The sequence below is a fragment of the Physeter macrocephalus genome, chromosome 12 (genome assembly GCF_002837175.3).
Source record: "Physeter macrocephalus isolate SW-GA chromosome 12, ASM283717v5, whole genome shotgun sequence".
Taxonomy (NCBI): domain Eukaryota; kingdom Metazoa; phylum Chordata; class Mammalia; order Artiodactyla; family Physeteridae; genus Physeter; species Physeter macrocephalus.
The window spans coordinates 73,472,083-73,497,136 of record NC_041225.1 but is presented as its reverse complement, the minus strand read 5'-3'; the positions used below and the strand labels follow the sequence as shown (position 1 = coordinate 73,497,136).

General features: G+C 37.1%; 1 protein-coding gene across 3 annotated transcripts in view; it reads right to left on the bottom strand.

Annotated features, from left to right (window-relative positions):
* The window catches only part of VRK2 (VRK serine/threonine kinase 2), a 94,525-nt gene extending 82,076 nt beyond the window's left edge, over positions 1-12,449 (bottom strand). For 2 of the 3 annotated variants that reach the window (XM_007126740.4, XM_007126741.4), the window contains exons 1-2: positions 12,172-12,448; positions 10,172-10,312 (exon numbers count right to left, since the gene is read on the bottom strand). In XM_007126740.4, coding sequence (XP_007126802.1) covers positions 10,172-10,307 — 136 coding nt within the window. In that variant the 5' untranslated portion in view covers positions 10,308-10,312; positions 12,172-12,448. Of the gene's footprint in view, positions 1-10,171; positions 10,313-12,145 lie in introns of all 3 variants that reach the window. The other variant, XM_028496664.2, reaches the window with a different exon arrangement.
* Positions 12,450-25,054: the final 12,605 nt, after the last annotated feature.

Genomic DNA, 25,054 nt, shown 5'->3' with positions numbered 1-25,054 from the left:
ATGATGATGATGATGATGATGATTCCCTAAAAAAGATTTCAAGAACCATCCCTAGCAGTATGCCCCAGACACACATGACTCATCTGCTACACTTTACCAGAGATTCTTGCTTTTATTCCTTTTTACTGTTCTATGTCCTACGTTCATAGCCTCCATAGTGAGGCTCTGGTAACATTACCTCTAAGAACTTCATTAGGTAGCACTCAGAACACCTACAATGGACACTATGTCCTCCATGAGCCTCTTTCACACATGTTGTAGCTTCTGATTGCTCTTGCTTGATATAAATTTGCAGGAAGCTGCCTTTACTCCACACTAAGCATAGGAGAGAAAAATGGCCAGTGTCTCTGGGGAATAATTAACAAAAGACAGTTTGTTTCATCTTCATGATAAAATACAGCATCCCTATTAAAAGGCAAATTCATCATTCCCAAAAGTTAAATAGAATGACACTTTAAAAGTAATTCCAGCTGATTAAATTTAGGGTTCTGAAAAAAATTTTAATTCATGAATATACTCTGAATCTTTCATTTGATTTTAAAATGTATAAATGTTCATTTAACTTTGAGCCCTTGCCTCTCAGTGTTCTATTCTGAGCTAGTCAAACAAGTGGTAGCAGGCATGCTGGGCTCAATAATACTGCCTCTCATATTTAAATACTCTTTTTCACTTGGATTGCAAATTAAAGACAGTCTCCTGAACACTGACACATTTTCAATGATTGATTTTGCAAAACGTGTTGATTTTTCCTACACTGTTTTGCCTCTGTGTATGTCAACTTTGGCCTTCTTTTCTTGCTCCTTTGCAGTGCTGCTGTCTCTTTGAAGCCATTGTCTGACTGATATGAAAAATGTACATTAAACCTCACGACTAATTACACAGATAGAAAATTCCTAATCTCAAATATAAAACACCCATGCCCAGAAACTATAACAAAAGCTTCTGACTATGTACAAAACTCTTAATCAAACCTTTCATTCACTTGGATTAAAAGAAATTCCAATAATTTATTTTCTGTTAAAGTTGTCTTTATATCCTTTGAAAAGTGGATTTCTTATGCATGTTACATGCCTATAAGTCAATCCATTTAACATTAAACCCCATCTATTTCCTCCACAAAAGTTTATACTTGCTGTTAGGTCTACTTCAATTAAGTGCTACTCAGTAGAATTGTTTCATTCTAAACACAAAACTATTTAGTATTAATATAATGTCCTTTTCTTTTTTTTAACTTTCTGTACTAGGCATTAGCAAAGTAGACTTTCCCCAATAAATCCTATAATCTATGGATTAAGTACATGGCTTCTTGTATTTAAAAAACATACTTGGAAAGAGAATGAACAGAAACTTCTTTCCCCTCGAATTCCCCAAAATATACAAAACAATGTCTCTAAATCTAAAAGGACAGTGCCTTCCTTACACACATGCTGCATGTTATAGTATATAGAGAACAAAATTTCATCTCAGATAACCTAATTGTTGGGAAAATTATTTTTCCTGAACAGACTAGTTTTAGAGTTAATTTAACCCATCTTTTTTTTTAAAGCTATTGTATGCAAGGCCTTGTCTAAGCACTCTGAGAGAATTCCTGCAAGAAGTTTATAATCTAGTGTTGATGGACAGTAAACAGTATACAAATGGCAATCATATGAAATAAGATAAGCACTGAGAAAGAGCACACTACAGGAAGGAACAAAGAGAGAGTGAGAAAAGTTGTGGCTACTCCCCTGCTTGGCTCGTTAGCATGTTAGAATTTTCATAAGGCCTACCAGCCATCATTCGTTTCCACCAGCGATCCTAGCAACAGACTCCCCTAGCTCCCTGTCTACCGAATCTAGGTACCCTACTCGATTACGCTGTTGCTTGCCTTTTTGTAAGACCAACTCTCTTCTGTCTCTAGTTGTTGTTCATCTCATGCAGTTACCAAGTGCAGTAAATGCATCACGTGCCACCACATGACTATTTTGGGAAACACTGCAATGACTACCAGTGTACCAACTGGCTAGTGCAACCCTGGGTATGAAATTTTAGTTGCTTGAAAATGATGTTTCAGAATGGAAAGATGAAAGGAGGAGGAGAAGGGAAGTAGCCACACTCCTCTTCACAAATGGCCACAATACCTAAGCAGAGCAAGTCGGAGTAAGGTCTGCACATGAGCCAAAGCTTAGAATTTCATTGCCTTTGTTGGCTCACGTCACTTCTTTAATTAATGTCACTTTCTCTGGTTTAATATCAGAGCAAGTGACAAGAGTGCTTCTGGATGAATTGTGTTTTCTGAGGACTGTATGGCATACTCTCCCGCAGTCTGACAGAGGGACGTGCCAGTTTTACTTGGCAGTTACAATGCACCAGCTTTAGTTTTAGTAGTTTAATTTGTGGCAGTTATATGTTTTGAATACGTTGAAGTATTCACAATGGTCTCATGGAATCTGCTCCATAGATAAAGTTTACACAGTGGAAAAGAAAAAGCAATGGCTATAAGGTGATTATGAAAAAGCTTCTCTTGGCCACAGCTGGTCTTACAGGCATTCTTGTAAATTTAAGAGCATTTAGGGGATATTAAAGTGATCACAAGGAATGATGCCCTTTTTTTTTTTTTTTGCCCAGTTCTGTAGCTGGTGTGAGACGATCATAAGGAATATGATATTTAGAACTCAATTTTATGCAAAATCCATTATTCAAGAAGTGAAGTTTATATACATGATAGACATGCAATGAAATAAATGTTAGAATAGGAAGCTTTGTTACTTATGCATTAAGTTGGTTCTAACATTTTGGTAAACTAACTTTTTATTGATATAAAATTCAGAAGAATTTCTGCATTGAGGAGAAGGGACTAAACTTTTTCCCTTGGTTTGTTAAAGATCTGTTTCAGGCTGAAGTAATCTGAAGGTTTTTTATTTAGTTTTTCCTTCATCTCCTTTATACACTTTTGTGAAGCCTCATCAGCTCATGGTGAGAGCTGCCACCAAGGAGTTCCAAACTTTACCTGCCCATTCTAAATTTAGGGTTCTTTACTGCAGCAGGTTGAAGATCTGGCTTTGAATGCACCTGGCTCTGCTGGAGAACAGAAATATTCATCTCCACTGAATGCATGCTGCTTAAGTGCTAGAGGCACTTGCGGGAGACTAACTCTCATTGGACACTTCATTACAATACTTTCTCTTCCCTACATGAAGTAGTAATTCTCATTCACCAAAGACAGAATTTTGCCTGACACAGCCACAGGAGCTCCTGCTTGACTTTCGAAATTAATCAACCTCGAAGCTGGAGTAGAAATGGCATGTCCTTTAACCTTAAGCACAAAAAGCTCTCAACAGACTGCAGTTTTTATATCCCTGGATGGGAGTTTGGGCCCCTGATACTTAAACTTGATGCACATACTGGGTTTCTGGCATGCTTTTGCCCATACCCATCTGCTAGGCTGGCATTGTGCCCATTCAGAAGGTGTGATGCCAGTTTCAATAGGGCATAGGTGCCAATCAAAGATGGGTTTGGAGGGGCAGCATGCAGAACTCAGCAAAAGTCAGCTCTTCTGCCAGAAGATCCTCCTGTTATCATATAATGCCAATGAAGGGCCACATGCTTCATTGCCTGAGATCACATTGCATCTGTAGATGTTTCTGGCCTTCAATGGATGTCTGTCTACGGAACCTTTTTCCTCAAGTATTACCAGATTGGAGATGTTAAAGAAAAGTCTACCTGACTAAATGAAGTCCACCTCTTTAAAAGAAACAATGGAAATCTTCAACAATTTTCTTGAAATAATTGCTGAGTTCTGTGTCCTTCCTCCTAAAATACCCTTTCACATAGAATACTGCATAGTGTACTCAGTTCACATAATGGAGTTATAAGGGACAAACTTTCTGAAGGACCACTAACTGCAAAACTACGTAAGCAGTATAAGATCCATAAACACTTTGAATCATTGTTAAATGTGGATGGTGGACAAATTTTCATCATCCAAATAGCTAATTTCTAGTGAATTCTCCCATTTAGAGCTTTAGAGTTTCTTAGTTTTCTTTTCATTTACTTTATAAACATAGATATTCCTGTTTCTTAAAAGAAGGACCATACTTCCTACTCTTCTTCCATATCTAAAGAAAAAAAAAAAACCCTAAAACACTTCAGAAGCAAAAGTCTATCCTTATTTCATAAGGAAGCCAGAAGCTCCCGAAAGCTGGGAGTTTTTTTATTGTGTGGCAATAGAGGTGAACTCATTTCATGAAGAAGACATTTCCCTATAGCAAACAGGTTTCAAATTTAAAAATCTTGACCATTGTAAAGTTATAAGATAGTAACAGGTGCAGTGAAAGAGACATAATATATAAATCATTGAGGAACAGAGCAGTTTGTAAATCTTCCCTTAAGGCAAAAGAGTTTGAGAGTAGAAATGTTGAAAATGAAGACCCACAATATAAAATATGTTAAAAAGAAGATCAGACACTTACAAAAATGAAAGAGATAAGAAAAGGCTAAGTAAGCCTTAGAAGAACACTCTCTTTTTATACAAAGAATCCAAACTTTTGCAGATACTTAGATTTCTTAACTGATAAGTAAACGAACACTCTTTTAAAACTCAAAATTAATAGCCGATGGACAGCACATACAAAATTAAAATACAACTTCTAGAGACTTTAAATATTCTTGTGAAAGGTACATCAAGGTTATTTAAACTCACAAAATCCCAAGTGATCTCTTCCTCTGTTGAGATTATATCACCTATTACCTCTTACACCATCATCTGAGAACTAATTTATCTTATATACTATAGTTTCTAGTACAAGTTATCCTTATTTCATATTTATTTCCTTCTTCTTTTCACCCACACAGTATCATCTGCAAAATTTCCTAGTAACAATTGTGGTTCCTAGTAAGCACTGTATCAGATAAGACTAACTGCTTATCTCAAAGCCTTCTCTATAAAACACTGCCAAAATAACATTTAACACAGCAATATATAATGAAGCAATAAATGTTTCAGTAACTCTACTTTGTTGCTAGCATTATCATTAGGCTCTTCTGAACACTACTCTGCATACCTTAAAAATCAATCCATTCCAGCTTACTAGAAAGTACAATAAGTAAAAACCATACATGTATAAATAATCTTTTCTATTTCTTCATAAATAGAAGTCTGTTTCTTCATCAATAAAATTCGTGAGTTAAACTTTGATCATTTCTAAAACTCCTAGTCATCCTATCCTCTTCCCCCTGCCCTACCACCCCCCACCAAAAAACAGATTTCTTCTGTTTCTAAAGAGCAAAATTGAGCTGATCTGAGAGGATTACCCAAAAAATGCATGGCAATCACCTGAAGTCTAAACATTTATCCATGAATAAATGGATAATGCTTAATGCTTCAAGAGAACTAATTTTAGTTATAATAACATATTATTTAGAAAAGATAATGCTATTGATTTATTGTCAATAAAGCATATATAGATTTTCTTAGATGACATCATGAGAGTTAATTTGTCTCAGTTTTTCTTGTGCCTAAGAGTACATCTCTAAGATTACAGGCTGGAGTTAAAGGTAACATCTATAATTATGGAAGAGAATAAAGCAACTGGCTTGTGTGGAATAAGCAGCCCAATCTATCTCCATCTCTCAGGCAAATAATTGCTGAACATCTATCTCGTCTGTGCTTGATATTCCAAAGATGCTAAATTGTCATGGTTATGCTCAAATTCAAAAAACTAAAACTTACACAAATAAATCATTTCTATTGGTACTAATATAAAAAGACTTCATGAGTACATGAAGAATTTGGCTGAAGTTTATTACCTGTAATTCTGTTTTTCTAGATTTTTGACTAATTTCTGAAACACGGTATATTTCATATCTGAAACATAAGATACAGCTTAAATGAGAACTTTTCACTATGTCATCATGGCTACTATTGTAAATTTTAGTGGGAAAAATAGATAGAGGTTGGTAAGTAAAATGTCATTCCACTGACATTCTCTTATGTTCTTAGTTTTACCACATTTAGTAGCTAAATCCATCACAGTCCATGGCAGGACAAATGGAAAAACCCTCCAGTAGATGTCTTTGTCACCATCCTAATCTCCTGCGGCACCAGACACTGAATTTAGAGTTCAACTATCACTGAGAATGGGAAATTCTAAATAAATAAATAAATTAGATTGAATTGCTTATCGAGTTCCAAGTTCTTTAAAAACCTTATCTTATTTAATCAGCACTATTATTATTACCCCTATCATACAGAATAGAAACAAAGACTCGTGAATAGGTGAAAGTCACTCAAGTTTGCAAAAGGCTTAGTCAGGTCAGAATTCAACCCAAATTTGCCTAACACCAAAGCCCATGCTTTTATTTATGCAATTCTCCCTTAGTTTGCTTGGTTCTATGTTATACCTAGCACTAAAGTAGAATTCAAACTCTTAGTTCTCTCTCCTGAAGTTTTAGAAATTTTTTTCACTTATTTGATCCCAAAATAGCAGCAATTTTTTCCACCCCCTAAACCAGTTTCCATTCTCCCTTTTCCCCTCCTCTCTTTTCATATACAAAGAAAGAACTTTGTCTTGTATTCAGACTTTTCTTTTCCCTCTTATTACTATTTCTATTAACGCTACAGGCACATTATTTCTCCAAGTCAAGAGTAAATACAAAATATTCCTGCCCCTTCCCCTTTTCTTCTTGCTGACTACTGAAAGGCCTTGGATATTGATCTCAAAGCTCGAGGACAGTTGTACACACACCATGAGTTAGACACAGCAGTTAGCTTCTTCTCAGCCTTTGGTAACAAATGCTGATGAAGTGTCTGCTGAAAGAGTATATCTGGCAAATATGATGCTTAAAAAGAATGTAGCTGGACACAAAGGTATTAAGGAAACCTGAATTTACCTACTTCTTCATTTATATACAGGAAGTGATGAGAACCATGGTAAAATGCAAAAACATGATATAATTTCATATGGATTTGCTTAGCTTTGAAAATAAGTAAAAGCTAATTTTAATGAAGTGTTGCTGATGGCATCTCACTGAAGAGCTGATTTTATGAGTTATGAATGCCACTTTTGATAGAACAATAACAACACTTGGAACACACAGCTTTATTATATATTCTGAAGTATGGAGACTTTTCCTCAAAACAGCTAAACATTTCTTTAAAGTCCTTCCCCCAACGTGTGCACTTGCTTATATTTCCAGGATCCAGGTTCTGAAATTCAGATAGTAGGGGGTATTTCATAACATATGAAACCTTGAAAATTGTTGCAAAATAAATCTTACTGAGAAAAAAATAAGTAAAAAAATATGTGCAGTACTTGGACTGAAAGAAGCAAAGATTTTTCTGTATTTCAATAGGGACAAATAAATCACATGCCTAAGCAAATAAATTCCTTTTTCACAACAGGAACCACATAAGTAGTGAGTATGTATACACATATATGTACACATACATATATGTATATGTGTATAGACATATAATTTAACTTTAAACATGCACTTAAATTTAAATACATATTAACACATATAATATGTACATCTAAAAAAGAGAAAAGAAATAAGACCATCACAGTCAATGCTTTTCTGTAGTTCTTTGAAATTACTCAAATAATTCAAACATTAGAAAACTGAAAGTATAACTGATAAGCTGTGCAATCCAAGGCTATAGCTCAGCCACATCAGAAATAATTTATTCAACTCCATTTCTCTGACCTTGAGTCAAGACAATGTACTAGAGATCCTTACTCTCTGCCATACGAGAGAATTCACTAATTCAGAGTCTCAACCAACACTTATTCTACAAAGAATTCTATTCTCTGTAGATCCCAAGTACTCTCAGGGTTTTTATCTGCACCATCCAGTGTGGTAGCCACTACCTATACATAGCCATTGAGCCCCTGAAATATGACTAGACACATCCTGGATTTTAAAGACTTTAACTAAAAAAGTGAAATATTTCCTTTTTTAATATTGATAACATGTTGGAATTATAATACTTTAGATATATTGTATTTAATAATACATATTATTTAATTAAATTTCACTTGTTTCTTTTTACTTTTTTTTTTAACGTGGCTCCTAGAAAATTTTACTTTACGTACATGGCTTGTATTACATTTCTATTGAACAGTGCTGTCTATGTCACTCAATCTAGTATTTAGAATCACAGCATTTTTCAAGCAAGTTCAAATCCTTTAAATGGGGAAGCTGTTCTTTATTTAACCCATACAATATTTTTGTGTTGGTCTTATCTTTCCAACTAGATTAGACACTCAGGTGATTAAGTTACTTATTGACTGAACTTCATCCATTTGTTCAAAACTACAATCTTAATTTTATCAGAAGAGGCTTCTCTTCTTATCCTTCTTATCCTTCATGATCCATGAAACATGTTTGCGTGAGAAGGGTGGCAGAATATGCCACCCTAAAATATGCCTCTTTGGCATAAGGATTATTTTGAACTAAAGGCATTTGAAAAATAGCAAATGTAGGGAGAGGCTTCCTCTGAACTCCCTTTATTTGCCTAAAGACAGAGCCTCCAAAAAAAAAAAATAACTCCACTTTGTTTTAAATTCCCTCCAGGAGTGCTTCATTAACCAGGAAAGACTGACTCATCACAGAAGAGATGAGAAGTTGACACCACTCCCAAACTTTGTTATAAACTATCATAGCCCCCATCTACTCTTCTAAGGGCTATTAATCTTTCCTAAAAATCATTTACTGTTCCTTAAGTGGCCTGTATCCCATCTCCCCTTCCCTTATTAAGACGGTATGTAAGCTCTCAAATCTCACCATGTTTTAGGGTATTTATTCACTTTTTTTTCCTGATATTACTGTGCACGTAACATTTAAAAAATTAATAAATTTGTATACCTTTTCTCCTGTTAATCTGCCTGTTGTCAGTTTATTTCATAAACCCAGGTATCAAACTTAAGAGGGTAGAGGGAAAGTCCTTCCTTCCCTACACTTTGAAATGTTTAATGAGGAACCCAAGATTCCTCCAATGAAGGTCTTTTACCAGCTTCTTAAATTCCTACAGACACACATATAATGAGTCAATATATTTAGAAAAACTGCTCCTTGAGGGCATATTTTTAATCACTAATATTTATCTTATTTTATTCATTAAATCTCATCTTGTAATGGATATTTCTTGATCATTAAACTGCAGATACAAGGTAGCCCTGAATAATCCTTTTAAAGTCAGTGTAATTTTTAAATTTTTAAATGTAGTGTAAAAGTATACTCAACTCAGGTCCCTTACCTGTACCAAAGAACACAAAAACTAAATGAGTGTCTATTTTCTTAACTATCCCAAGATGGGGGCTTCCCTGGAGGCACAGTGGTTAAGAATCTGCCTGCCAATGCAGGGGACACGGGTTCAAGCCCTGGTTTGGGAAGATCCCACATGCCGCGGAGGAACTAAGCTCGTGCGCCGCAACTACTGGGCCTGCGCTCTAGAGCCCGCGAGCCACAACTATTAGCCCGAGTGCCACAACTACTGAAGCCCGCGCTCCTAGAGCCCATGCTCCACAACAAGAGAAGCCACGGCAATGAGAACCCTGCACACCACAACGAAGAGTGGCCCCCCTGCGCCACAACTAGAGAAAGCCCGCGCACAGCAACAAAGACCCAATGCAACCAAAAATAAAAAATAGTAAATAAAATAATTTTTAAAAAAAAACCAATTATCCCAAGATGGCATGTAACTAGTACCATTCTAGATGTACAGGAGAGAAGTTAATTCATTCCATGCAATAGATGCCTTGAGGTATGAAGGCCCAGTTCTCCAGTGAGGCCTAGTTAAGAAATGACCAGAACCTTGTAATACTTAAATATTAATGATTAAGATTCACAAATGTAAAGTGTTTGTATTCATACAGTTGCATTCTCTGAGCTGTAAAAAGCAATGTTTCCAGGAAAACACTCTCAAAAAAGAAAATTAACATTTTGTATGGCAGACTGTGTAATTATGCTCTGAAAAAACTTCTAAGAGTCATTCAGAAAAACATGGACAACAAGGACTGGGGTCAGTCATGTCTTGAACCTAGACATTCTACTAAACATTATCTTCATACTACTTCGAAAAGTACACTTATGGATTATACCTTATTTCAAAGTTTCAATTTTAAAAATATTATTAAGAAATCACAGTTATAGTCACATATATAAGAATATTTGGTGATTTATACTTTACCTAAATATATCAAACCAAATCCTCCGGAGCCAATCATCTTGCCCAGCACCCACTGTTTTCCTTCCATATCATCCAGGACCTTGCCTTCTGGAAGTGGAACAGGAAGTCTGTATTTCTCTTTTCTTCTTGGTGGCATCACTTCTGTTGGCAGAAAGGGTGAGATAGTGATTAAAAATAAAAACAACAACAAAGAAAACTCCAGTTAAAATACATTTCTCAAAATGTCTTCTATGGGGCACTTTCCCAGGTTCCCAGAAATTAGGATTCTGAAGTCAACTGGGTTTAGGAAACCCACACATTTTATTCAAATTGGAGATTCACCAACATTACAATATTGAAATCTAAGAGGCACTGATGTTAAAAAACAAACAAACCTGCTGAACCTCACTTAACATTTCCGAAATTCAGTTAGGCAGTCAAAATACCTATTAACAGTGCAGAATACACCTTAAGAAATGAGTTAACAATATCCAATTAGAAAGAGAAAATAAATTTCATATATATGAAAATACTCATTTCATTGAGAATGCTAAGCGTCAAAGATGAGAAGGTCTTCAGTCACTAGGAAAGAAAATACAGCTTTTGACTGGGAAAACATGGACGACGGCAAAGTACATCATTACCAAGCCCAGCAACTGACACAGAGTAGGTACTCAGTAAATACCTGTTCAATGAGCAAAGCATTGGGTTTTCATGGATGTATAACTAAGCAGAGCACTAGGCCACTGTGCAGTTTTAGGGCTGGCGCACTACTCTTTCAGCTTCTTTCTGTTCCTCTATATCCTGTCCCTTCCCCACCCTCACCAAAGTGAAAACTGCCCTGTCTTAGAGATTAGTACAGTACTGCCAACAACAAAAGTATGGACTCCATAGTATAGCCATACAACTTTACCCAATTATAATTGTACACAGGTTAGTGAATTTCACCAGAGATTTTTGAGTCAGAAGAGAAAATTTCTTCGGGAAAAACACACACACACAGCATATAGGCCTGAAACTAACTGTGAAAGTAACTGCCATCCTTTAAGTATTTCCAAAGAATTTTTTAAAACTGGTGTGTGCTTTTGAAATGAAAGTAAAGTTTCCATTGTATACGCTATCCATCTTCGGAATGTCAAGGTTTCTGTTCCTTTTAGTGGGTTTTCCCTGCTTCACTTACTTTAATCAACGCCCTATCTTTTACTCGGCTGCAACACCCCAGGTAGAGCAAAGGAACACAGCAGAAATCTTTAACAATATTCACCTGTCCTCCTCCTAACGCGAACACAAGGGAAGGCAGGAATTTAAATGAACGATGCCCAAAACAGGAAAAGTTTTAACCAGTAATTTATATATACTGACCAGTACTTTATATACTGGGGCCCAACATTTATTTGCTGATTTAAAACCTAAAGTCTACAGAGAACAACTTTTCAGCAGGGCATAAATTCTCAATCAGTATAAAGAAGACAAACAGTTTGGGGGCAACTCTGTGGCATCAGAACTTGAGACCTGAAAGGTGACTGACTATACAATGCGCATTCTGGGCACGGATGCGGAGTTCAAGTTCACAGGAGGAAGGGCCAGCCTCCTCTCAAGGCCAGTACCGACACAGACGTCCCTGCTGCTTTGGGGTCCCCTCCCAGGGCTGCGATGAAAAGTGCTCAACACGCGTTTCCGGGGACAAACCGCTACCCAGAGGCCTGAACCCGAGCCAAGACTGGGCTTGGGGCGGCCATGGCGGAGGACCGTGGGAGCGGAGGCAGGGGCGGGGCGGCGCGGCCCACCGCCCGCCTGTCCCCGCTCGGCGGCCCAGGGCACCCCCACGCCCGGCCGGCCCGAACCACCCGAAGCTCGCCGGCGTTTGGAGACTCACTTCCCAACTCAAGCTCCCTCTAGACCGACGAATAGAGAAAACCAATCTCCTTCCCCGCCTTACTCCTCCGCCCCGCCCTCTGGGCGAACGGGAGTTGAAGGGGCGCCACGTTCACGCACTGAGTTAGAAAAAAGTCAGGACCAACCGCGAAAGCAGGGACCGCTGCCCGTCCGGGGCTGGGGTGCGGCCCAGAGGCCCCGGCGTCTCTCTCCGACCGCAGCTCCTCCCCGGGCTGGGGCACCACGCGGGCTAGGCAGGCGGAGAGCGGGGCGCGGAAGTGTGGGGTCCCGACGCGACCCCCAGGACCCGGGGACGAGAGGAGGTTAACCAGGCCCTCCGCGTCTCCGCCGCCAGACCGCGCGACGCCTCCCGCCGGCCTCACAGGGCCGGGCGGGGCCGCGGGCCTCCAATCCCGCGGGGAGGCGGGCCCGGAGCCGGCGCGGCCCGCGGAAGGGGCCAAACTAACTTCTTGCACCTGGGCCTGCGGCGCAGCGCGCGCCCACGCGGCTCGCTCTGGGCGGAGACTCCGGCCCGGGGCCCACTGAGCTTCGCCTAGGCCGCGGCCAGCGTTCTCCTTCAGGCGGCCTGTCAGCGCTCGGGGACGCAGAGACGAAGAGGCGGCGGCGGGTCTACACCATGAGATCAGTTTGGTGTGCATTTGTGTAGAAGGAATTTCAGGTCTCTTGTACCATGATCTCGGTACCTAGAGTCTCCAAGTCAACGGGCCGGTCCTTACTGAGCATTTACCCGGGCAGCCAGTCACACTGGCCAGGCCTCTAGATCAAGAAGCCTGTTGTGAGCAGGAAGGCCTATAACACAGCGTTTAAGTTCTCAGAGGCATATTGGCTCAAGATCCATTTACTAGTTGGATAATCTAGACTAAACCTAATTACTTTACAAAACTCATTTTTTCTCTTTTCTTTTTTTTTTTTTTTTTTGGTCTGTGAAATGGAAATAACCCTAGTTATTCAGGTTAAGAAGGTTTGTTAAAGAAAAAATTATTCCGACATTTCTTAAAATGGTAAGGAAGACTATTCAAAACTCTTGAAATAGAGCTATGCTAAATTCCAAATACAGCAAAGAAAAGTGGGAATTTTCTCCCCCCCGGGTGGGGGGTCAGTGGATGGAAAATTACTAAGAGGAAATATCAGGGGAGAGGAGAGGATTCTGGTTAGATGGTGCCAACAGACTTCTTGCTGAAAACAGGCCACGGTGATCAGACATCACCGGGGGGAGGGGTGGTAGAGGATGAGGAACTGGATTAGATACGGAGACTGGAGAGATTCTGGCTAAACTTAGCAGGATGTTTGCTAAAATTGGACAGTATAGAGAGAACATGGAAGTCCAAAAGTCAAGGCCTATTTGAGGAAGAGTTCAGGGAAGCCTAAGTAGAGTTTGTCAGGTTATTGGTTATAAGATTATGATGATAATTAAGTGAAAGAAATAAGTAGTTTTCTAAAATATAATAAGGACTCATAGTTAGCTTATAATATTTTAGGTTAGGCAAAATAAATGCTCAGAAAGCAATTCTTAAACAATACATCAATCAACATCTTATGTGGGAAGTCAGTAATTGCTTGGGATGCAAATACTGGAAATCAAAATCCTTTAATGACTTTGATGGAATAGGGTTTTAAGACCTCCTACATCTATCAAACTGTCACCAAATGAAAGATGGCATGAGAAGACACTTTAAAAATCTCTCGTGGATAAAAAAGCATTTTTAAAGAAACTCAATAGTCTATACATAGAATAATCATGCCCTTTAAGATAGTCACTCGCTAATCTAACAGCATCCATTCTTATTTCTATAAGATATATATGTAACAGATGCTGTTGTTTGCCTGTCCAAACGTTTATATGGGCCTTAAATCTCCCATTCCAAATTTGTTCAGGTTTCTACCCACTCCGCAGGTTACTATCTTTGGGAAGATGCAACAACAGCACCAGGCACAACAGATTACTCTTAAGGGGTCATACATGGCTCCTCTGTTTCATACGTATATATATCTAGTATGTTAGTATCATAGCCCTTTCCCACTGCTATAATAGAATACCACAGACTAGGTGGTTTATAAACAACAGAGATGTATTCCTCACAGTCCTGAGTCTGGCCAAGTTCGAGACTCAGTCACATCCCAAAGCCTCCTGCCTCCAAATACCATCACCTTGGGGATTACGTTTCAACATACAAATTTTAGGAGGACACAAACATTTAGTTCATAGCAGTTCGTAAATCCTGTTAGCTCAGCCTTCAAAATATATCCAGAACCCATCACTTCCTACCACTCCTACTTCTGTCTTTCTGGTCCAAACCACCATGTCTTTCCTGGATACTGGTAGTACCGTCCTAAAAGCTATCCTATTTCTTACCCTTCTACCCCTTCAGTCTATTCACAACAAACAGCCGCATGAACTTTTTAAAAGCTTAGATCATTCCTCTGCTCAAAACTCTTCAGTGACATATTCTAATTCACTCATTGTCAGCCAGTCCTCAGTATGACCTAAAACAGTGTTTTTCAACCTTGGTACTACTGACATTTGGGCTAGATAATTCCTTGTTGACAAAGGGGAGGATAGTCAAAAGTGAATTCTCCTGTGCATTATAGGTTATTTATCAACACCCTGGGCCTCTGTAGTACTACAGGTTGTGACAACCAAAAATGTCCCCCAGACATTACCAAAATTTGTAAATTTTGCCAAAATTGCTGCTGGTTGAGAATGACTTACCTACAATGATCTACATGTTTCTGTACCTCCCCCATTTCCTGTTACTTTCTGCAACCACTGTGGCCTCCTTGCTGTTCTCAGGACTATTGCACTTTTCATTCTGTCTGGGCCACTCTTCAATCTGATATCTGTATGACCTACTTTATCACCTTCTTCAGGTCTCCTATGCAAAAGTCAACTCCGTGAGCCCTTTCCTAACTATCTAAACTTTCAACCTACCCACAATACTTCATAGTCCCTTTTCCTTTTTCCCTCCCAGTGCTTAATACTGTACAGCAACATATTATACCGGTTACTTATTTAGTTTGAAAATAGGCAAATAGTATTCTTCAGTAAATTGTATGCTCCATAAAAGCAGGCAACAATTTTTACTCTTCTCATCACTACTGTTCTCCTAGCCCCTAGAATGCATATAGAAAACATGCCATTTTCTTGTTAAAAGAATAAATGAAAAAAAAAAGAATAAATGAATAATGGTGGTCCCATTCCCCTTTCCACTGATTGATTTAGACAGGAAGCATGTATGAAGTGTCGGTAATAAGAGATGAATAAAAGTTTCCTGTACACTTCTATGAAGAGATGGTCTCTCCTGCATGTCATTCCAAGTGTGATGCCTGGAATTTTCGCAGTCATCTGTGACCATGAGTATAGAACAAAGCACAAACTAACACACTAGAAATTGCAGAACATTCAACAAATGAGGTTAGAACACTTAGAACATCTATCTATCATCTCTCTATCTATCTCTCTATCTATCTATCACATCTATTATAGAAAGAAAGAAAGGAAAGAAAGAAAGGAAGAAAGGAAGAAAGGAAGAAAGGAAGAGAGGAAAAAAGAAAAGAACCTCAACCCTTAATTTATACCCCACATAAAAATTAACTTGAAATTGATCATAAACCTAAATCTAAATACAAGAGTTAAAACTATAAAACTTTTGGAAGAAAACCTGGGAGAAAGATTTTATGATTTTGGATTTGGTAAATCTTTGTAATTTTTGAATTTGTGTAATTAGAATGTACCCGGGGGGGATAAAAGCTGAAAACCTAAATGAAGAAACTGATAAATTAACTAAAAATTAAAAATTTTGCTCTTCACAAAGCACTAGGATACCCAGTTTTAGTAAGTATGTGGAGTAACTGGAACTCTCTTACACTGGTAGTAGGGATCCAAAATAGTACAGCTATTTTGGAAAACAGTTTGTCAGTTTTTTGTAATGTTAAACATATAATTAGCGTATGATCCAGCATTCATGTTCTTAAGTATTTACCCAAGAGAAATGTAAACCTCTATCTACACAATGACTTGTATGTGAACGTTTATAACAACTTCCTATGTAATAGTCAACAACTGGAAACAACTCAAATTCCCATCAACTAGTGAATGGGTATACAAATTGTGGTATGCAGTATATCTCCTACACAGTGGACTATCACTCAGCAATAAAAAGGAACAAACTATTGATATAAGCAACAGCCTGGATGGATCTCAAAAGCATGATGCTTTGTGAAGGAGAGAAGATGCAAAAGAGTACATACTGTATAATTCCATTGAAATTGGCAGGGCCTAGGTTGGGGGGATGGGATTGACTGCAAAGGGGCTAACGGAACTTTTTGGAATGATAGAGGTGTTTAATTTCTTGATTGTGGTAGTGATTATATGATTATACATTTGTCAAAATTCATTTAATTGTACACTTAAAATTCATGACTTTTTTTTTGTAAGTTATGCTTCAATAAAACTGACTTAAAAGAAAAGAATTACTGAAGCAAAAGATAGGAAGAACCTGAGTCCTTGAGACCATTATTACTCATTCAGCTAAACTTGAAGCCACCATACCTTTCATATTCATGCATGAGGTATCAAGTACCCTTGTTGTTTAAGCCACTTAGCATTGGTTTTTATGTTTCTCATAGCCAAAATCTTCCTAACAGATAAAATAGAGTTTCAAGCGCTAATGAAATTAAAATGTTAATAAATTTGTACTAAATAAAAATGAGAACAGAAGTGCAGGTAAACCTGTATTGAGAAGATGAGGGGTTTTTTAAGTGTCGGAATTTAATGCAGAATTTTATAATTCCGAGCATATTGCTGTGTGTATGTTTCAAGATGAAAACTGACAGAATATAGAAATACAAATTTTGGAACTAGTGAAAGAACATCTTCTGAATGAACATGATGAGAAACAAGAAAGAAAAAAGAATCTAGGCATGAAAGCACTGAAGTATGAGTCATCAGAAGAAAAAAAATAGGAAAACAAGGTTTTCAGACAACGCTATTTTCATAGATCTCACAGACTATGAATGATTCACCACAAACACAAACAAACAAAAGGACTTTCTTGGAGGTGTTCCAACTTGTAGGTATGGCATGGGTTCTGCTTTTCAAAGAACCAGGTGCTGTAGAAATGCTTACACTGCTTCAAAGAAAGAAGAAAAACCTAACCATTTAGAGAACATACTTTACAAGGCCAAGATCATTTCAAATCAATTAAAGTGTTAAAGATGTTGCATAGACAAAACATTTAGAAAAATCCAATCTTTGTTATTTAATGTGAGAAAAGGAGATCACTTCACTGGAAACATTTTGCCTGCCAAAGAAGCTAGTTTTGTTTTATAAAAATCAGGAGGCCATTTGCACTCATAAATGCGCAGTCCCTGGAGAGCTAAGCAGTTACTGACACAGAAATTTTGAAAATAATACTATTCAGATAAATGGAATCTCAAAGCTATCAGATAAACAATCAGACCAAATAGCTATGCTCTTTGCATTCTTCACATACAAGACGATTACAAAGTGTGAACTTGTTTGTCCAAAAGACATAATTCTTGATTGTCCATATAAATGAAAGACAATGATACAAAAAATTTCTTTGTCATTTGTCAATATGTCAACGACTCCATAAAATATTTTCCAGAGATATTATTCAGTAGAGCCCCGCTGCTAAACAATTGGAAGTAAATATGTATTGAATTATCTCTCAAACAATTGAATGTGGTAAAACCTAAAATTGGTTAGTCAAAAGTGGTGCTAGTCCTACTGTATCCATTCCCCTAATACATGCATCATAAAAGGTTAATTAATCATAAGACTATATTCACCCTTTACATCCTCTTTCTCCCCAACTAACATGCCTGCAATAATCAAAAATATGAACTGGAAAAGGAGAAAGGAAATTTGCTGAATGATTTTTAAGCAGAAGCTGTGCTTTCAATAATGAAGTTGATGATATATTCAAAGCAGAGGTAAGAACAGTATTCCCATGTGTCCTGTAGGCCATGCTTTTAGGCTTTCCTTTCCTGTGTTTGCAGCACCACTATCTTTCAGTTTTTATTCTAAGGTCCTATAGGCCTTGATCTCAGGTCATCTGAGATAAAATTATGGAGGATCTTAAATGCTTGATAAGGAGTTTGGGTTTGACATTACAGATGTGTGCTGTCCAGTACAGTAGCTACAAACCACTTGTGACCATTTACATTTCAATTAATTGAAATTAAGCACAATTAAAAATTCAGTACCTTAGTTCCATGAGCCATGTTTCAAATGCCCAATAGCCACATGTAGCTAGTAGCTACCCTAATGGATAAAACAGGTTATAGAATATTTCCATGACCATAGAAAGTTTTGTTGGACAGAACTACTATAAACAATGGAGGATCACTGGAAGCTTGAGCAGGAGGCTGACACTAACTGCTCATGTGTGATAGCCACACAGAATATAGAGGGGTGTGTATGTGAAAGGTCTGTTCCTCAGCCAATACCATATTCTTTTGATTATAGTAATTTTATAATAGAAGTATAGAATAGAATTAAATAAATAGAATTTATTTTTATATTGTCTTGGATATTTTCACATCATATATACATATTTTGTATTAATTTTATTTGTATAAACATAGAAAATGATGTGGAAGATAGACATCATCCTGATACTGATTACACTGGGTTCTCTCAGGATGTGGAATAGGAAAGGTGGGAGTAGATTAATATTTTATTTTAGACCTCTGAAATGTTTTACTTACTATGACAAAGAAAAATACATGAGTATTATCTCTATAAAATGAAACTAATGATATACTCATTGCCTCATCACATTTGTTCTTGAAAAAAAAGTCCTCAGGGAAGATAATTAGGTACCCAGTTGAATGTGGATACTTTATAGTTTAACGAGATATATATCCTTTTTTTCAATATAAAGGGTCCAAAATAATATTATTATATCAAATAGACTCCCTTTCTTAGTGGAAAATAAAATACAATGTTACTTATATTCCACTTTCTGTAAATGAACTATATTAGATGAAAAAAATCATATAATTGGGGCCACTTCAGGAAACAATTGGATAAAATTAATGATATATTGTGTTGGTGTCATTTCTGGAAAGACCATGCTGTATTTAGCTGTCTCAAGCACATAAGAGAAAAATTATTCTCATTCCAGTATGTTTAAGAGGATATTTACAAGCCACTCTTATGAAGTCATTCTAATGGATTACAGCCACAACTAGTTTTAGAAGTTCTTCTTTCCAAGATTATCCTCCAATAATACTGTTCGAAAGAATAACTCTATTTGAGAATAATGATCTCATTTTATGTCTGAATGTTATCCACACACACCTTAGTGTTTCATATTCGCACACATATGTGGTTGGGTTTCATCTGATGCCACTTGAATTCACTTATAAAATGGAGGAATTCTAGCACCCTTTCATACCTCGTGGAGCTTTCTCTTTTCTCTTCTCCCAAGTTATGGAGAAGAAGGCTACAAAAATCCATTCCCTAGAAGTGAAGTTAGTAATGCTGAATTGATTTGATACTGGTGATGAACATTCAAATGCCAGCATACTGGAGTGATCCAACAGAGTGAAGTATTCATGACAGTGCTCATTCATTTCACAAGGTACTCAACCAACTATGAAATGCAAATGTTACTAGCGTCATGAAATTCTTCCTCTGAGGCTATCGGGACAATCTATTACAGGATATTTCACGCTATATGGATACTCGTGAGTTTTTAATAGACATAGTAATTTCCTAGAATGCAGTTCCTACCCATAACAAAAATAAACTGATACATAGACAACAAGACAAGATAGAGGGTAAGGCGATCATAGTTTGGTGAAGAAATCACTGGCAGCTTTTGGGCAAGATAATAACAAGGGCAGACTTTTATCTCCCTGCTTTCATATTCCGATTGCAATGCCTAATAAAATATTTTTTTTTAATGGGAAAGAGGAAAAATTTCCACATTAGCACCAGAAAGTAAAGATGAATACTGGCCATATGCAAGAAACCTTAATGCATTTCTCTTAAAAGTATCAATAATATAGATATACATAGAATTGTTTTGAAGGAAGGCATGCAGTGCCAATGTCAAACATCCTCTTTTAAAAGGGTAATATATTCATAATGCAGTAGAGAAAACACTGGCGAATTAATACGACCACCCTCTGAAATTCAGAAGTATTAGGGTTAAACTTGAAATCCAGGCATTGCATCCTCAAGAGCAGAACCTCACATATACGGACCAAAACATTTGGACCATATCAAGGGCACCACAAGGCCTCATAGAACAATGAGCTGGCAACATTGCATCTTGTTCCCCACACCAAGAAAGAATCACTAAATGTGTAGAATAGTGCCCAGTGCAAATATTTTGAATGAATAAATGAAGTTTAAAAATTAAAACAAACCTGCAACCTGGCATGAGCCTTCATTTAGCACAGACTTGGGGACTGAAAAACAAAGATGAGAGGTGATGGTCATGCTCTGAAGCTAAGACAGATTAATGAAATAGAACAGAGGATGAAATGCAATGGCCAGAAATCACCATGGAGAAGCCAGAAACAGCAATTCAGATTCATTCACTTACTCAAATGTTACTTGAGCTTGGCTCTGGAGATAGACCGTAACGAAAGACATAGTCTTTGCCTTCTTAAAACATATAGCTTTTTAGAGGGGACAGACATTAAATAATCACTGAGAAAATTTATAGGATTCTATTAGAAGCTGTAACAGGAGGAAATAATTTTAACTGGCAGGCAAGGTCATGGGAAACCTTTGAGGGAATGACACTTAAAATGAAATCTGAAGGATGAAGAGCTGTTAGGAGGCAGAAGGGGTGGGGAGGAAAAACATTTCATGGAGGAAAGGATTTATGCAAATTCCTGAGGTAGGAAGAAACTTGATGTATTTAAGGTCTCAAAAGGATGATGGTGAGAGATGACAGCAGCAGATATCCTGGCAAGGTAGGCACAGGACAGATAACACTGAAGTTTGTGAGCTTAAAGATTTTTGTCTTTCCCGAAGTGAAATGAGGAACCACTGAAGAATTTAAACAAGGGAGTGACATGATACTATCTACATTTTAAGATTACTCTTGCTACTGAGTAATCATTCTCTAAATAATTCATAGTGGGAAATGGCAAGTGGTTGTTAAAATTTGTAAGCACTTACTTAGACTTCAGAAATTATTTGGGAAACAACTACATTATCTTCACTCACATTAGATGGGAGCCTGAGTTACTTTATTTCTATGATAGAGGAAAGAGTTATTTCTAAAACCTTGAGATTTGGGAAGACATCAGTTACACTATTAGATTGTAACTTTTTCCATTTATCACTTGATCTAGACTGGAGAGATACTAGTGAGAAAATCATATCCATTTCGATTTAGCCATATGGTAAGACTAGGAAAGCATAGATAGCCCTCTGTGAATGACCAAACCAAGAAAAATTACCATACTTAAGGAAAAATCCTATAATTTACACTACATTCTTTTTTAAAAAAATCAAAAATACCTCTTATAAAAAATAAAATTCATACAATAAACAGAAAACCATTCTAACATTTTCTGATTCATATGTGCGATAAAATTAAAGAAGACTTTTTTACTATGAAACTAATGACAGTATGCATTACTTTTCTATTACTGCTTAATACATTACCACAAAATTATGACTTAAACAACATAAACTTATTCTCTCACAGAGCTGGAGGTTAGAAATTCTGAAATCAAGACGACAGTATGGTGTGTTCCTCTGGACACTGTAAGGGAGAATCCATTTCCTTGACTTTTTAGCTTCTACAGGCTGCCTACACACTTTGGCTTGTGGTGCCATGCTCTATCTTCAAAGCCAGCAGTATAGCATCTTCCGGTATTTCTCTCTTGCTCTTACTCTCCTGACCTCTCTTATAAGGACCCTTGATAATACATTATCTGAGCTCACCCAGATAATCCAGGATGATACTCCCTTCTCAACATCCTTAACATAATCACATCTGCAAAGTATCTTTTGTCACGTAAAGTAGCATTCATAGTTTCCAGGGATCAGAATATGGACATCTTTGGTGGGTTTTCAGTGATGGTGTGCCATTATTCTGACTACGACAAAGCATTCTAGAAAAAAATTCTCTTGGATCAAAGAGAAAAAAACAAATAACATAATTATTTTCATCAAAAGAGGAAAGTAACCCAATTTGTTATATCTGAAAATGCAACATTAGTTATGTCGAAGATAAACTTATAAAAATCTTTTAGAATTCAAAAGAAAGGATAATAAGCTTCAGAGATAAGGGAAAATATCCATAATATAGCAGGACAAAAATCTAATTACCAGCAAAATTAAATGGGTCTCAAAGATTCTTCTCTAAGACACTAAATAAAAGAAGAAAAAGAATCGACCACAGATCTGTAAATAAAATGATTTTGACTTAAGAATGCTAAACACAATCAAGTTATTCTTATGCATGATGACAAAAATAGAGATATCTTCAAATAAGTAAAAGTCAGAACATATACTAGCAAACCGACTTGAATAAAGTGTCTAAAATCCTGGAGGAAATAAAACATTAAAATAAGTCAAAAGTAAGAAGAGAGCTTCTTTTCTATCTATTCATAAACATACCACCACTAATGGAAGAGAATTTCATTTGCTGGACAACTTGAAGGGAAAATTGCTCTATAGAATTTAGAAAAATGTGAAGTTCTTACTTTTCCAAGAGTAAGGGAGGAGGAAGCAAGACAGAACATAAAAACCAGAGAGATGGTATGAAGCTGGATGTTGGATGAGGTAAGAGATCACTGTGGAGACATTGGTTGTAGGATTGACAAAAGATCATTCAAGAATGATGTCTACTGTTTCACTCAAAAGTTGTTTTGGTTGCTATGGTTTCAACTCCTCTTCTACCTTCCTCCCATTTTTTGTTCAGTGTGTTTTAGTGTGTAAATTGAAGAGTCCATGTCCATATCTGAGCAAATGTAACTCAAATCTGAAATGGCACATAAAGAAGCAATAGACCAGAGGTAGCCATGAGAATGCAAGCCCCTAAAAATCCATAGAAATTTTAGGAAACGACCTTGAGTTCATTTTGTCTAGATCTTGAAAGACTGGAAAACACCCATTTATCATCTGGATTGCATGTAAATTATGGAAATTACCATTGGAAGATACTGGTGGTAAACATTGATGAACTGAAGTCTAAATAAGTATTTTAAATATCATTTTTTAATGTATTTTAAAGTTTTCTTTATTTGACCCCTCAACTTCAATGATTTTTTTTCTCCACTCCTACTGAAGTCAATTGTTGAAGTCAAATCAACTGAAGTCAGTTACTCTGATGGAAGGGAGGAAACTGGCAATCATACCCTTGGTCCCATCACCAAAAAATACATCCCTTCCAATCTCAGGTCTCTTCCAACATTCTCCCAGTGCTCCTTCTAGCCCACTGGCTATTCCTTCTAAATCTACTTTGCTTAATCTGTCTCAGCTCAGGCTCTATTCAGGGCACAGACACTGATCATCTTTCATTCCATCTAGTCCCAGAGTTTTAATGCAATGTACGTGTTGTGGACTCCAAAATTTATATTCTCAATTGTTTCAATTACCATTTGAAGTGACAAACACTCCAAACTTAGTGGCATAAAACAACAGCTATCTTACTAAGCTCACATACTCTGTGGTCAGGAGCTTAGAGAGGTTACAGAGAGGATGGCTTGCCCCTGTTGAGATGATTTGCAGGCTGGGGGTGATTTGCAGCCTGAGGGCTAGCACCATCTGAAGGTTTGATCACTCAGGTGTTTAGACTAGAAAATAAGACCAATGACTCTAGAGCTCAAATAATGTTCAAAAAGGGCAAACAACAATGATAAGTACTGTGTGGGATGTTTCTTTCACATCAGAAAGCATTGTTAGCAGCCAGATGGGAATGTGCCTTCTTCATCCAGACACTCAAGAAAAGTCAATTGACTATGAAAGATAACAGTCAACAGTCAAAGATAACTGTAGACCAGAAGCTCAACAGAGCCCGGAACCAAAGTGGCCATTCTGATACAAAACCAAAAACAAACAAAAACTCCTAAGGACCTCGATATGACAAGGAAAGCAGCCTATGCACACCTTAGCCTATCAACCTGAATAATTTAATCTGGTCATGAGAAAAGATTGTGGCTAAGAAAAGAAAATAGGGGAAGATCTTGCAAACTAAGCCAGCCATACTACTAGCTCTTGGTTAAGTCTACATTTGGTTAGTATAGAATCACTTAACTTTCCCCTTAAATGTTAGTAAAAGTTTCTTTTGTAAGCGTCAGTTTCTACTTGAATTGATGCAAAGCAAAAAGTTCCCATCTAAACAACATTAGAGAGGGAAATCAGACCTCTGAGAGTTTAAGTCCAATAGTGCCTGTGAGGAAATTGGTCTAAGATAAAATAATGGTGGAAGTTGGCCAAAGAGGTAAAAGATATTGAAGATGGAAGAAAATTGGAGATGCAAATTATGTAGATCACTTCATGCCTGGAGGTTTGTCTTTTATTTTTTCCCCTCAATTTGGTTTGTAATAGAAATAGAAAAGAGTTAATCAGCTTCCATAGAGCTCTTTAGGTTTTAAAAGGAATTTATAAATAGACTTCTCAGCTAGCTTTTTTAGAGTTACTGGATGACTAAACTGCAATTAGATGTTTCATCTTCCAGAACGTCTACAGGTATTTTTCAAGAGAGATCAAATTGCTAAGTGTTTTAATTTAACTGTCAAGAGTTTCAAGAACCCAGAAACTATTCTATTGGATTACTTTTTGGAAAAAAACTGCTTCCTTTTTTGTGTATTCCTAACCCTTGTTATAGAGCTATAGTAAATAGGAACTATGGACAAAACCAGGAAATGATGTTACTCGTTGTCACTCTTAAAGTGTCACCTCTCTCCGGGTGTACAAAGAACTAAATTGGGATCAATAGAAGTCCCAAGATGAAAACAATTTCCTGAATCCTAAAAATAGCTGGTCAGTCCAGGTGCAGTAGTCAG